Raw genomic sequence first — 15,615 nt, 5'->3', positions numbered from 1 at the left:
GAGACTTATGTTAGCCTGTTCAACATGAAAAGAAAATTGCTGCAAGTTTGAACTTCTGAAGTTCAACCAACTCAACTATCCGATTTAGTAGTTCATTCCACAACTTGGTAATTTTTCAATTCGATGGAAAGGTTAACAAAGATGATTAGGTTGTTGGTTTGTCAAGAGAGGTTAATCGACATTTTTTTTTTCAAAGTATTAAAAAGGATTTTCAAATAAATTATAAATACTCTGTGATCGATAAAAATGGGAATAAAGGGCAGGCTGGTCTGAACAGTCAAATGTTTATCCTTATTTCTATCGGTTGTAAGATTGAGTCCTTGACCGGGTAGAAATATTTATCACTAAAGAAATTTCCCTGAGCGTTTAAGATCCGAAGGCAGAGGGAATTCCATATTAAGGTATATTTGTAAATTATTTGAAAAGTTTATATGTACACACACACACACACACACACACATATATATATATATATATATATGTATATATATATATATATATATATATATATATACACGAGTATATACTGTATATTGAATATGTATTACTAATACTCGTGATTTTAATCCATATAGATATGAACCTCAATGGCATTTGATATCAAATTCTACCCTTAGGAATGTATATCGACTAGATATTCATTAATGATAGATGCTTCTGCCTAGGTATGGATTCATTCCTATGCATCGAGCCGAAAGAATGCTCGCATGGACGACTTTACCAATTGAGTTATCAAGAGAGATATAAACTCATTTCACTTCCACTATACATACACCTATCGAATTCCGGAATCTATTCTTAGACTTGAAATCAACCTATCAGACACCCCATCGTTAGAGCCTTTTTAAACTTTTGCCCCCCCCCCTCCCCCCCCCCGCCCCCACACACCAGAAAAATGCTCCTACGCCTTCTGATAAAGGCTCCAGCGGAGGAAATTTAGATACAAAAATATATGGAAATTCCGAAATTAATTAACACCAAGATCAACTTTTACATACGTGAATGATTTTTCATCTTTATATTTCTAAAGTTTTTATTTATGAATTTTTATTAATTGATTTTGGAGTTTCCATATATTTTTGTACAAAAATTTCCACCACCAAAGCCATTTATATTAAAGCGTAATTCCATCATTAAAAATAATCCTGAAGAAGCTTCACGAAGTGAATAAAAACACGTGTCGACGCCAAATAATAAATGGAGAAAATTAATTGCATTTTCCACGTTATTCTGAAAGCAACCTGGAGGACAATCCGTCCGGAGAGAAACTATCTTCTATCTTTGAATGTCTACAGTATTCATTTGAAACTTTGAGTAACATGCCCAAGTACCATACACACACACACACACACACACACATATATATATATGTATATATATATATATATATATATATATATATATATATGTATATGTATATATATATATATATATATATATATATATATGTGTGTGTGTGTGGGTATATATATATATATATATATATATATATATATATATATACATATATATATATATATTTATATATATACATATATATATATATATATATATACATATATATATACATATATATATATATATATATATACATATATATATACATATATATATATATATATATATATATATGTAGAGAGAGAGAGAGAGAGAGAGAGAGAGAGAGAGAGAGAGAGAGAGAGAGAGAGAGAGAGAGAAAGAGAGAGAGACTTGAACGTGAAATTGTCATCAGCAAGGGTCCATACAACCAAGATATCAGAAACAGGGTGTGGTTTTTGACTGCGTGACTTCGGGTCCACAAGGTCACAGTTTGTTAGGCGATTTGCTTCTTATATAAAGGCAAGCACTCGCCTTAAAGCATCAAGCAGCTTTAGGTGTTTGCACAGTCAGCTACAAGAAACCATCCGCACCATGAGATCTTTTATTATCAGTAAGGATTCATTCTCTCAGGAGATTATCATTATTTTTTTATGTTGGAAAATCTTAGGACTGTTTTTCATATTTCAATAACGTAGAGTATTATCCAAGTTTTCATCTTTCTTTTCGTGTTATGCACTATCCTTGCCATCTGTGATATTGAGTCTAGTGTTCATAAGTTCAAAAGTGGCTATATCATAAACCTAGACATTTTGACTGATGTTGCTGTTTTTCCATGTCTAATTTTTTTAGGTTCTATTAACATCTATTATTGTATCTTCTTTTTCATCTTTTTTATCAAATCTGGAAATTATTTGGGGAAGCTTACTTCGCAAGTTAATATTCTTCGAGTAATACCAATAATGATAAAATTCCCAACAACTGCAGTAATTAATATCATCATCATGATTAGCGTTGTTATTCCTGCTGTTGATGTCATTGACGACCTTGGCATAATCCCCTTTTCCCCGACGGTCTTCGTCCTGATGGGCGTAGCAGCTGCCTTGAAGGGCCTTCGCCAACGAAGGGATTCATCGGCTATTTTCTACGACCTCCCCTCCAACGCCTCCCTCGTGTTGGGCGGCATCCAGACAGGCTTTGATTGTGCCAACCTGCCCTACGGATACTACGCTGACGAAGCCAATAATTGCGCTGTCTTCCACGTGTGTCTTCCTTACATCGACCACAACCTCTACATCGTCCGCCATTTCTCTTTCTTCTGCGGTGAAGGAACGGTCTTCGACCAAAAGAACCTCGTCTGCGCTTACCCGGAATTCGCAACTCCCTGCTCCGAAGCTGCTTCCTACAGGAGTTCTAACGGATACTTCGGTCTCGAGGACGTGAACTTCCTGGAGAAGTAATTTTGAAATATTCATCCAACGACAATGTAGATCTAGTCATCAAAGACCACTGAGAGCCAAATTTTGTCAAAATTTATTATACTGTACTGATATTAATAACATGTTTACAATATTTGAATAATGAGACTCGTGTAACTCTTACTGGGAAAATTTTGCTTGAATGTCAAATTAAGATGTGTAATATTTTGGTTTAAAATTGTGGATATCAGAATTGGTGAAACTCAAAATATCAGAGACTTCTTTGAGTGAAGGATGAACCCAGATCTACATTAGATTTTATACATAGCTGATTATATAAATTTTAACAAGCTTCAATGCATAACACTTACTTCTTTACTGAATCTTATATCTATTGCTACAATAAATATGTTTAGAACAGTTCTGTTTTTTATAACTCGAATACTACACACAAATTAATGAAAGAGTGCACATATAAGTAGAAAAATTTTCATTTGGAGTAAATGTTATTTATCTAAAGCGATGAGCTCAGTGCCATTGTTTTATTGACATTAAGAGAAATATAAAAGTGCTTATTTTAGCACAAAAATCAACTGCAAAAGGAGAGCTATGTCAAAGAAAATTAACCAAATGAAAGCCTTGTAATATGGATAGCTTTTTCAGAAGAGCAAGACACGAAAGTATATATATATATATATATATATATATATATATATATATATATATATATATATATATATATATATATACACTGTATATATATATATATATATATATATATATATATATATATGTGTGTGTGTGTGTGTGTGTGTGTGTTTGTGTATATGAGTAAATAAATATTATTAGCTAAGCTACAACCATAGTTAGAAAAGCAGGATACTATAAGATAAGGGTTTCAAACAGGAAAAATAGCCTAGTGAGGAAAAGAAATACAAAAATAAGTAATCTTTATGAGAAGTAATGAACAATTGAAATCAATATTTTGTGACTTATGTTAGCCTATTCAACATAAAAACATCTATTGCAAGTTTGAACTTCCGAAGTTCAACCAATTCGACTACCAAATTAAGTAGATCATTCCACAACCTGGTATTTTTTGAATTCGATGGAAAGCTTAACAAAGATCATAAGTTGTTGGTTGTCAAGAGAGGTTAATCGAGATATTTTTGTCAAAGTATTAATAAGGATTTTCAAGTAAATTATAAATACTCTGTGATCGACAAAAATGGGAATAAAGGTCAGACTGGTCTGAACAGTCAAATGTTTATCCTTATTTCTATTGGTTGTAAGATTGAGTCCTTGACCGGGCAGAAATATTTATCACTAAAGAAATTTCCCTAAGTGTTTAAGATCCGAAGGCAGAGGGAATTCCATATCAAGGGATATTTGTAAATTATTTGAAAAGTTTATATATACATATATACATACATATATATATATATATATATATATATATATATATACATACATACATACATACATATATATATATATATATATATATATATATATATATATATATATACACGAGTATATGCTGTATATTGAATATGTATTACTAATACTCGTGATTTTAATCCATATAAATATGAACCTTAATGGCATTTGATATCAAATTTTTCCCTTGGGAATGTATATCGACTAGAAATTCATTAATGATAGATGCCTCTGGCTGGGTAAGGATTCATTCCTATGCCCCGAGCCGAAAGAATGCTTGCATAGACGACTTTACCAACTGAGTTATCAAGAGAAATATAAACTCATTTCACTTTTACTGTACATACACCTATCGAATTCCGGAATCTATTCTTAGACTTGAAATCAACCTATCAGACGCTCCATCGTTAGAGCCTTTTTAAACTTTTGCCCCCCCCCCCCCCATCCCCACCCGCCCCCACACACCAGAAAAATGCTCCTACGCTCCCAATAAAGGCACTGGAGGAGGAAATTTTGATATAAAAATATATGGAAATACCAAAATCAATTAACACCAAGATCAACTTTTACATACATAAATGATTTTTCATCTTTATATTTCTAAAGTTTTCATTTTTAAATTTTTATTGATTAATTTCGGAGTTTCCATATATTTTTGTACAAAAATTTCCACAACCAAAGCCATTTATATTAAAGCGTAATTCCATCATTAAAAATAATCCTGAAGAAGCTTCACGAAGTGAATCGAAACACATGTCTAAACCAAATAATAAATGGAGAAAATTAATTGCATTTTCCATGTTATCCTGAAAGCTACCTGGAGGACAATCCGTCCGGAGAGAAGCTACCTTCGATCTTTGAACGCCATCAAGACATTGTCTATTCATTTTACACAGAAGAGTAACATCCCCAAGTGTACCATATATATATATATATATATATATATATATATATACATATGTATATATATATATTTTTATATATGTATATATATATATTTATATATACATATATATATATATATATACATATATATATATATATACATATATATATACATATATATATATATATATATATATATATATATATATATTTATATATATTTATACATACATATATATATATATATATATATATGTATATATATGCGTGTTTGTTTATATATATACAGTATATATATATGTAGAGAGAGAGAGAGAGAGAGAGAGAGAGAGAGAGAGAGAGAGAGAGAGAGAGACTTGAACGTGAAATTGTCATCAGCATGAGCCCATACATCCAGGATATCAGAAATAGGGTGTGGTTTTTGACTGCGTGACTTCAGGTCCACAAGGTCACAGTTCGTTAGGCGATTTGCTTCTTATATAAAGGCAAGCACTCGCCTTAAAGCATCAAGCAGCTTTAGGTGTTTGCACAGTCAGGTCAGCTACAAGAAACCATCCTCACCATGAGATCTTTCATTATCAGTAAGGATTCATTCTCTATGGAGATTATCATTATTTTTTTTTATGTTGGAAAACCTTAAGACTGTTTTTCATATTTCAATAACATAGAGTATTATCCACGTTTTCATCTTTCTTAACAAGTTATGCGTTATCCCTGCCCTTTGTGATGTTGAGTCCAGTGTTCATAAGTTTAAAAGTGGCTGTGTCATAAACTTAGACATTTTGACTGATGTTGCAGTTTTTCCATGTCTAATTTTATTAGGTTCTATTATCATCCATTATTGTATCTTCTTTTTCCTCTTTTTTATCAAATCTGGAAATTATTTGGGGAAGCTTACTTCGCAAGTTAATATTCTTCGAGTAATACCAGTAATAATAATATTCCCAACAACTGCAGTAATCAATATCATCATCATGATCAGTGTTGTTATCCCTGCTGTTGATGTTATTGACGCCCTTGGCATAATCCCCTTTTCCCCGACAGTCTTCGTCCTGATAGGCATAGCAGCTGCCTTGAAGGGCCTCCGCCAACGAAGGGATTCATCGGCTATTTTCTACGACCTCCCCTCCAACGCCTCCCTCGTCTTGGGCGGCATCCAGACAGGCTTTGATTGTGCCAACCTGCCCTACGGATACTACGCTGACGAAGCCAACAATTGCGCTGTCTTCCACGTGTGTCTTCCTTACATCGACCACAACCTCTACATCGTCCGCCATTTCTCTTTCTTCTGCGGTGAAGGAACGGTCTTCGACCAAAAGAACCTCGTCTGCGCTTACCCGGAATTCGCAACTCCCTGCTCCGAAGCTGCTTCCTACAGGAGTTCTAACGGATACTTCGGTCTCGAGGACGTGAACTTCCTGGAGAAGTAAATTTGAATATTCATCCGACGACAATGTAGATCTATAGTCATCAAAGACCATTGAGAGACTAATTTTGTCAAAATTTATTATACTGTACTGATATTAATAACATGTTTACAATATTTGAATAATGAGACTCATGTAACTCTTACTAGGAAAATGTTGCTTGAATATTAAATTAAGATGTGTAATATTTTGGTTTAAAATTGTGGATATCAGAATTGGTGAAACTCAAAAAATCAGAGACTTCTTTGAGTGAAGGATGAACCCAGATCTACATTAGATTTTATACATAGCTGATTATATAAATTTTAACGAACTTCAATGCATAACACTTACTTCTTTACTGAATCTTATATCCATTGCTGCAATAAATCAGTTTAGAACAGTTCTGTTTTTTTAACTCCACTACTACACACAAATTAATGAAAGAGTACACATATAAGTAGAAGAATTTCCATTTGGAGAAAATGTTATTTATCTAAAGCAATGAGCTCAGTGCCATTGTTTCATTGACATTAAGAGACATATAAAAGTGCTTAATTTAGCACAAAAATTGACTGTAAAAGGAGAGCCATGTCAAAGAAAATTAACCAAATGAAAGCCTTGTAATATGGATAGCTTTTTCAGAAGAGCAAGACACGAAAGTATATATACATATATATATACCTATATGTATATATATATATATATATATATATATATATATATATATATATATATATATAAATATATATATATATATATATATATATATATATATATATATATATATATGTGTGTGTGTGTGTGTGTTTGTGTATATGAGTAAATAAATATTATTAGCTAAGCTACAATCCTAGTTAGAAAAGCAGGATACTATAAACACAAGGGTTTCAAACGGGAAAAATAGCCCAGTGAGGTAAGGAAATACGGAAATAAGTAAACTTTAAGAGAAGTAATGTACAATTGAAATAAATATTTTGAGAGTTATGCTAGCCTGTTCAACATGAAAACATTTACTGTAAGTTCGAAATTCTAAAGTTCAACCAATTCAACTACCCGGTTTAGTGGATCATTCCGCAACTTTGTAATTTTTCAATTCGATGGAAAGGTTAACAAAGATGATAGGCTGTTGGTTGTCAAGAGAGGTTAATCGAGATTTTTTTTCAAAGTATTAATAAGGATTTTTGAATAAATTATAAATACTCTGTGATCGATAGAAATGGGAATAAAGGTCAGGCTGGTCTGAACAGTCAAATGTTTGTGCTTATTTCTATCGTTTGTAAGATTGAGTCCTTGACCGGCCAGAAATATTTATCACTAAAGAAATTTCGCTGAGCGTTTAAGATCCGAAGGCAGAGGGAATTCCATACTAAGAGATATTTGTAAATTATTTGAAAAGTTTATATATACTTATATTTATACATATATATATATATATATATATATATATATATATATATTTATATATATATATATATATATATATATATATATATATATATATATATATGTGTATATATATATATATATATATATATATATATATATATATATATATATATATATATAACGAGTATATAATGAATATTGAATATGTATGACTAATACTCGTGATTTAAATCCATATAAATATGAACCTCAATGGCATTTGATATCAAATTCTTCCCTTGGGAATGTATATCGACTAGAAATTCATGGAATGATAGAAGCTTCTGGCTGGGTAAGGATTCCATCCTATGCCACGAGCCGAAAGAATGTTTGCATGGACGACTTTACCGAGTTATCAAGAGAGATATAAACTCATTTCACTTCCACTGTACATACCCCTATTGAATTCCGGAATCTATTCTTAGACTTGAAATCAACCTATCAGACACTCCATCGTTAGAGCCTTTTTAAACTTTTGCCCCACCCCTCCCCCACCACACACACACACTCACACACACACCAGAAAAAAGCTCCTATGTCACTGATAAAGGCGTTAGTGGAGGAAATTTTGATACAAAAATATATGAAAATTCCGAAACTAATTAACACTAAGATCGACTTTTAAATACATGAATGATTTTTCATCTTCATATTTCTAAAGTTTTCATTTATAAATTTTATATTGATTAATTTTGGAGTTTCCATATATTTTTTTGTATAAACATTTCCACCACCAAAGCCATTTATAGTAAAGTGTAATTCCATCATTAAAAATAATCCTGAAGAAGCTTTACGAAGTGTATCGAAACACATGTCGACACCAAATAATAAATGGGGAAAATTAATTGCATCTTCCATGTTATTCTGAAAGCAACCTGGAGGACAATTCGGCCGGAGAGAAACTATCTTCTATCTTTGAATGTCTACAGTATTCATTTTAAACGTTGAGTAATATGCCCAAGTACCATATATATATATATATAAATATATATATATATATATATATATATATGTATATATATGTATATATATATATATATGTATATATATATCTATCTATATACATATATATATATATATATATATATATATATATATATATATATGCGTGTTTATATATATATATATATATATATATATATATATATATATATATATATATATATATATACAGAGAGAGAGAGAGAGAGAGAGAGAGAGAGAGAGAGAGAGAGACTTGAACGTGAAATTGTCATCAGCAAGGGTCCATACAACCAAGATATCAGAAACATGGTGTGGTTTTTGACTGCGTGACTTCAGGTCCACAAGGTCACAGTTCGTTAGGCGATTTGCTTCTTATATAAAGGCAAGCACTCGCCTTAAAGCATCAAGCAGCTTTAGGTGTTTGCCCAGTCAGGTCAACTACAAGAAACCATCCTCACCATGAGATCTTTCATTATCAGTAAGGATTGATTCTCTCTGGAGATTATCATTATTTTTTTTTTATGTTGGAAAATCTTAGGACTGTTTTTCATATTTCAATAACGCAGAGTATTGTCTACGTTTTCATCTTTATTCTCGTGTTATGCATTATCCCTGCCCTCTGTGATATTGAGTCCAGTGTTCATAAGTTCAAAAGTGGCTATGTCATAAACCTAGACACTTTGACTGATGCTGTTTTTCCATGCCTAATTTTTTAGGGTTCTATTAACATCTATTGTTGTATCTGGAAATGATCTGGGGAAGCTTACTTCGCAAGTTAATATTCTTCGAGTAATACCAGTAATAATAACATTCCCAACAACAGCAGTAATTAATATCATCATCATGATTAGTGTTGTTTTTCCTGCTGTTGATGTTATTGATGCCCTTGGCATAATCCCCTTTTTCCCGACAGTCTTCGTCCTGATAGGCGTAGCAGCTGCCTTGAAGGGCCTCCGCCAACGAAGGGATTCATCGGCTATTTTCTACGACCTCCCCTCCAACGCCTCCCTCGTCTTGGGCGGTATCCAGACAGGCTTTGATTGTGCCAACCTGCCCTACGGATACTACGCTGACGAAGCCAACAATTGCGCTGTCTTCCACGTGTGTCTTCCTTACATCGACCACAACCTCTACATCGTCCGCCATTTCTCTTTCTTCTGTGGTGAAGGAACGGTCTTCGACCAAAAGAACCTCGTCTGCGCTTACCCGGAATTCGCAACTCCCTGCTCCGAAGCTGCTTCCTACAGGAGTTCTAACGGATACTTCGGTCTCGAGGACGTGAACTTCCTGGAGGAGTAATTTTGGAATATTCATCCGACGACAATGTAGATCTATAGTCATCAAAGACCATTGAGAGCCTAATTTTGTCAAAATTTATTATACTGTACTGATATTAATAACATGTTTACAATATTTGAACAATGAGACTCATATAACTCACAATATGAACGTTTTGCTTGAATATTAAATTAAGATGTGTAATATATTGGTTAAAAATTATGAATATAAAAATTGGTGGAACTTAAAAAAACATCAAGACATTTTTTGAGTGAATGATAAATCCAGATCTACATTAGACTTTATAGATAGCTGAACATATGCATTCTAATGAGCTTCGATTGTATAACACTTCCTTCTTTACTGAATCCTATATCCATTGCTGCAATAAATATATTTAGAACAGCACTGTGTTTTATAATTCCATTACTACACACAAGTTAATGAGAAAGTGTACATATAAGTGGAAGAATTTTCATTTGGAGAAAATGTTATTCATCTAAAGTGATGAGCTCAGTACCATTGTTTCATTATTATTTTGAGGCATATAAAAGTACTCTTAGCAGAAAAATCGGCCGTAAAAGGAGAGCAATGTAAAGGAAAATTAACCAAATGAAAGCCTTGGATCGTGAATAGCTTTTTTCAGAAAAGCAAGACACGAAAATAGAATAGGATAAAGCAAAACATATAATCGAAATTACTTATACTGAATATACTAATTGCCTTCGGCAAAATGTATGTCTTCACCACTGTCGTTTATCTATTTGTTTGTGAGCATCTTTACACCAAAAGTACTTTACCGAATTTGACCAAACTTGATAATCATGTTGAGTATGACCCAAGGATGAATATGTAATATTTTGATGAAGTACATTTAAGTACAAGTACGCAGCGGTACTTTGAAAATAATTGCGATGTTAAGTAAATGGCAAATATTTTTTTAGTTTATTTTTTTTCTTCATGAACAATATTATGCAAAAAGTACTGAACCAATTTCAACGAAACTTGGTGAACATATGGGGTATGACCCAAGGACAAATCCATTAGATTTTGAAGAAGATACATCGAAGTACAAGTGCGCAATGGAGTTAAGAGCAAATTATGTCTGACTAGCGTGGCTAAGGCACGCTCTCTACTGAGTGCCCCTCTAGCTTCCCATTGTGTTTCATACTCTCTCTTACACTATAACGGTTTTGCTTTTTTGTCTTATCACTCGCTCTTCCCAGCACTGTTAATAAAGCAATCTGCGTAAGCATGTTAGTTCATGTTTTATCTTTTTTATTTATGTGACTTTCTTGCCCGCAAGTGCTGGTATATAAGCTCGATGTCTGTTTAATAAAGCTTAGTTGCATTCACCTCACCTTTCAGTTACAACCTAACGGCTCATTCGCACATTGGTGACTTAGGAATGACCAGCTCCATCCCGCCTTTTCCCTCGACCTTACTTCTAGAATCTAGACAGTGGTTGTCAATTTTGATCCTCTCCAGGACTCTTGAAAGTGTAGCAGTTACTTTTATCTCATACTGAGTTTAAAAAAAAAAAAAACGGGATTTGGTGGTCATTTCTTGGAAGTATTTTTGTAGCATTATATTTTCTGAAAGGGGATTTTCAGGTGTGCTATTTCTAAGAGCATAGAATCTCCCTTATATAATAAAGAACAAATGTCTGACTATATATATATATATATATATATATATATATATGTATATATATATATACACACACACACACATATATATATATATATATATATATATATATATATATATATATATATATATGTATATATATATATATATATATATGATAAATTTTGCACATTTTTACGTGTTTTTCATATTCAAATAAGCCAAGCTCTTGTCTTTGTGAGATTTCGCCTGGGTCTGTGATCCCGAGGTTGTTAAGAGAATCCAGACATTAATATATCAAAAATATATATGGCTTATTTGAATATATATATATATATATATATATATATATATATATATATATATATATATATATATATATATATCCAGCCACGCTAAGTTCTCCCTGTTCCTTTTGTAGGGGGAGAGGCAGTAGTCATACCCTGGTAAGAGTGGTGTGTATATGCATTATTTTGACGGGTCACGTACACTTGTCAACAATTATTTGTCTCGCCGATTTTTCCTTATTTGTAAAAGGTTTTTATTCTTTTTTTTTTTTAAACATTAGTTCCTCTATCATTAAAGATTCTTATATTTTATCTTATATATAAATGCGCTTGTAGTTTTTATTTTCTGGCTGAATATTCTTCATAGCTTGTTTTATTGAAAACAATGCATCTAAAAGGTTTGCGGACTTATAAGTTTCTACTAAAGCATATCCTTATGTCTGACTCAGTGCCTTGTTCTTATTCAGATTTTAGAGACTAAATACTCAGGATATTCCACACACAAAATGAAGATAGAGATTTATGGCTATGCAATAGGTTATGGTTAACATTGAGACCTGAGATCCCTTATAGAGACTGGATCTTGTTCAACAAATGAGGAGATTTAGACAAATGTTGATAGTAAAATTTATTTATCTCTCATTAATGATATATAAATTTTGCAGTTAACTTAAAATGCTTATGATGATCATTCTTGAACGTGTTCATGGAAAAAAAAAAGTTATTTACATTTCTATTTCTCGAGGAAATTGACGTTTTCCCTTCCGAAATATTCGTTGGATCTTCTGAAGGAGCTTGACTGCGAGCACGAAAGGGCGGAGCTGGGGAAGTCGCAGATGAGGCGCTCCTGGTCGAAGATGGTGCCCTCACCGCAGAGGAAGGAGAAGTGTCTGGTCACGAAGAGGTCGTTGTCGATGTAAGGGAGGCAGACGTGGAAGACGGCGCAGCTGTTGGCTTCGTCAGCGTAGTATCCGTAGGGCAGGTTAGCGCAGTCGAATCCCGTGTTCACGTTGCCCAGGAGCAAGGAGGCGTCGGAGGGGAGCTCGAATAAGAAGGGCGTAGAGTCACGTCTCTGGCGGAGGCCCGGGAGAGCAGAAGCAATTCCCACCACAGCGAAGACTGAAAACAAAGTGCCATGTTACAATCAGCAGTTGATTTCTCTCTCTCTCTCTCTCTCTCTCTCTCTCTCTCTCTCTCTCTCTCTCTCTCTCTCTCTTCTATAGCCGTCTATCATTTGAAAGACAGGAATTTATATATATATATATATATATATATATGTGTGTGTGTGTGTGTGTGTGTATATACAGTATATACACATATGTGTATATATATACATACATATATATATATATATATATATATATATATATATATATATATATGTGTGTGTGTGTGTGTGTATGTGTATGTATGTATTTCCTATTTCTCTCCCCGTTCTTCAGATAAGGTCACTGAGCAGCCCGTTACATTGACCTTAACATTTAACTAAAAAGCAAGTAGTAGATAATATATGTTCCATCTATTTGGAAATACTTCAAAATGATCTTACTAACGAAATGAGAATAAAACAGAAATTCACATTATAAAATTGGAATTTTAGGTTATGATAGTTAATAAAGTATCTTGTACGTCTTCTGCCATAGTAAATGATGCAGAGGAAGTAGGAGATTGACAAAAAGAAGGAATGTATTTGATATGAATATCACAATCTTGTACTGAACTATACTGTACACAAGTTAGTGTACACTTAAAAATTTGCCTTAAAAGCTGAAAATCCTGGAATAAATGTTGCCAGGCATTTACCGTTTTAGAAATGGATATATTGACGTAGAGGAGTGATATTATAGTCAACAACTCGTAAAAGATAATAACCAAGTATGGTAAAATTACGTTCGACTGTATTTTACTGAAATACGACTGAGAACAGTATATTTGTACGGAGAATTTCAGATTGGAATTACGGTTTTTTACAGTGTATATAATTCATACGGGTTTTTAACTGTACATAATGTCTGTATATAGGGGTATGAAAAAGAATTATTCTACGTAGATAAGATATGATGAAAATGCAAATAATAAAAATTATGATAATGATAGTAATAACTAACTATGTTCTCACCTAGAGAAAGGACCTTCATACTTGCACGGATGTCAAATGACGGAGAGTTTCAGTTGTGATGAACTGACCGGTTGAGGACACCTTATATAGCCCTTCCTTCCTCGTGACCTTGGCGCCCTTTCCCTTTTCCGTGCGTTGTCCTGTTTTCGGAGAAACAAGATACCAGGGATCCCGATGTCCCAAACGCCAAGTGGGCAATCACCATCAACTTTTTGAGGGAGTGCGGTTTGCTGAATGGAGGTGTTGCATAACGGTTTCTACATGTATCGTTTTTTTCTCTCTCTCATTTATGTTCCCGTTTAGTTAAATAACTGCAATTTTCTCTTTATTTTATGTATATTTTGAGTGATTTTATTCGCCTACATTGTTGACTTGCGAGCATCTTCATTCATTAGTTATATTGATTGCCAGTTAGGTAGGTCATTTAGGTTTGTCCCATATGATTAAATTCACATTTCTAACATTGAGGGTTGATAACTCCTTTAAGTTAGGAAAAATTAAAGATGGATTTCTTATAATCTTTATATGACTTTTCATTGACTTTATTTTATATTGCTGTGGGATCCGTATTTAATTACCCTTGTTCTATTCCTGAATCATCAGACAATGTTTTATTTCAGTTTTTATCCTGATACTTTTCTTTTCAAGTATATCCCTTTATCGATCTAAGTTATTTGATTTGATAATGCTGGCAGTAACTAATGATAGTTTATAGTAATGTTTGTTTTAAAGTTAATTCTCATTTACTTTCAATCTAGACCACATATGTTAAGCTTCTTTATTGATTCTTCATTTGATTCGCTTTCTGTGTAATTTCTCACTGGTTTTATTTATTTGCTGTTCTTATTACCTAACAGTAGATCTGTGAAGTAAAAGACAAATCTGTTTGAATATTTTCGCTTATCAACTTTATTTCAAAGTATCCTTCACTATACTCACTTTCCCTCTGAGTGGCTCTCCCGTTTCAATGTGAGCAATTGTCACCCTTACTAGACCCTTTGTTTTTATGGTTTCCCCTATTTCCTGTGGATCTGAAAAAGCCAGAATTGGCAAACCTTCCAGGAATTAATTAAAAACTAGAATAGGGTTGTATGATGATAAGCAAATGGAATTTGATTATGTGTTTTATTTATTTTTTTCGTAATTCTATTATAATACGAACATCATAAGCATATTCTCCATCATGTTCAGGTGAAGCATTCTTCCCAGAATTACAAGGCCTATGGCCTGTAGTCCTTTATAATGGGAAAGGATATATTAAGGTTATAATTGAAGGCTATCTCTTATAACGATGTTACTATAAAAAGCAATGTACATAATCATACTATAAAGGAGTAAAAATGCAATCATTTTATGAAGCATCCTTCCGAAACTTCACGCGTAGTTAGGGTTAAACCTCAGGTTAAGAATTATTATTTTACAATCTAATTTAGCCCCTATAATTG

The 15,615-nt window shown here is 32.9% G+C and overlaps 4 protein-coding genes across 4 annotated transcripts; 3 read left to right on the top strand and 1 right to left on the bottom strand.

Annotated features, from left to right (window-relative positions):
* The first annotated feature begins 2,397 nt into the window (after nt 1–2,397).
* Nucleotides 2,398–2,795, top strand: LOC137651991 (U-scoloptoxin(01)-Cw1a-like). The gene has a single exon (XM_068385199.1). The coding sequence runs from the start codon at nt 2,403–2,405 to the stop codon at nt 2,775–2,777; it is 375 nt and encodes a 124-aa protein (XP_068241300.1). The 5' UTR covers nt 2,398–2,402; the 3' UTR covers nt 2,778–2,795.
* Nucleotides 2,796–5,471: 2,676 nt separating this feature from the next.
* On the top strand, nt 5,472–6,853 carry LOC137651990 (U-scoloptoxin(01)-Cw1a-like). Its single transcript, XM_068385197.1, has 2 exons — nt 5,472–5,641; nt 6,105–6,853. The coding sequence occupies exons 1-2, from the start codon at nt 5,623–5,625 to the stop codon at nt 6,488–6,490; spliced, it is 405 nt and encodes a 134-aa protein (XP_068241298.1). The 5' UTR covers nt 5,472–5,622; the 3' UTR covers nt 6,491–6,853.
* Nucleotides 6,854–9,203: 2,350 nt separating this feature from the next.
* On the top strand, nt 9,204–10,515 carry LOC137651989 (U-scoloptoxin(01)-Cw1a-like). Its single transcript, XM_068385196.1, has 2 exons — nt 9,204–9,335; nt 9,771–10,515. The coding sequence occupies exons 1-2, from the start codon at nt 9,317–9,319 to the stop codon at nt 10,154–10,156; spliced, it is 405 nt and encodes a 134-aa protein (XP_068241297.1). The 5' UTR covers nt 9,204–9,316; the 3' UTR covers nt 10,157–10,515.
* A 2,189-nt stretch (nt 10,516–12,704) lies between these two features.
* Nucleotides 12,705–14,318, bottom strand: LOC137651988 (U-scoloptoxin(01)-Cw1a-like). The gene is made up of 2 exons (XM_068385195.1): nt 14,171–14,318; nt 12,705–13,170 (listed from the first exon to the last, which is right to left on the bottom strand). Exons 1-2 carry the CDS (start codon nt 14,187–14,189, stop codon nt 12,785–12,787), a joined length of 405 nt encoding a protein of 134 aa, XP_068241296.1. The 5' UTR covers nt 14,190–14,318; the 3' UTR covers nt 12,705–12,784.
* Nucleotides 14,319–15,615: the final 1,297 nt, after the last annotated feature.

Source organism: Palaemon carinicauda, chromosome 13, assembly GCF_036898095.1.
Source record: "Palaemon carinicauda isolate YSFRI2023 chromosome 13, ASM3689809v2, whole genome shotgun sequence".
In the NCBI taxonomy this organism is placed as follows: domain Eukaryota; kingdom Metazoa; phylum Arthropoda; class Malacostraca; order Decapoda; family Palaemonidae; genus Palaemon; species Palaemon carinicauda.
Note: the sequence above shows the minus strand (reverse complement) of the source record. Positions and strands in the feature narration are given on the sequence as shown.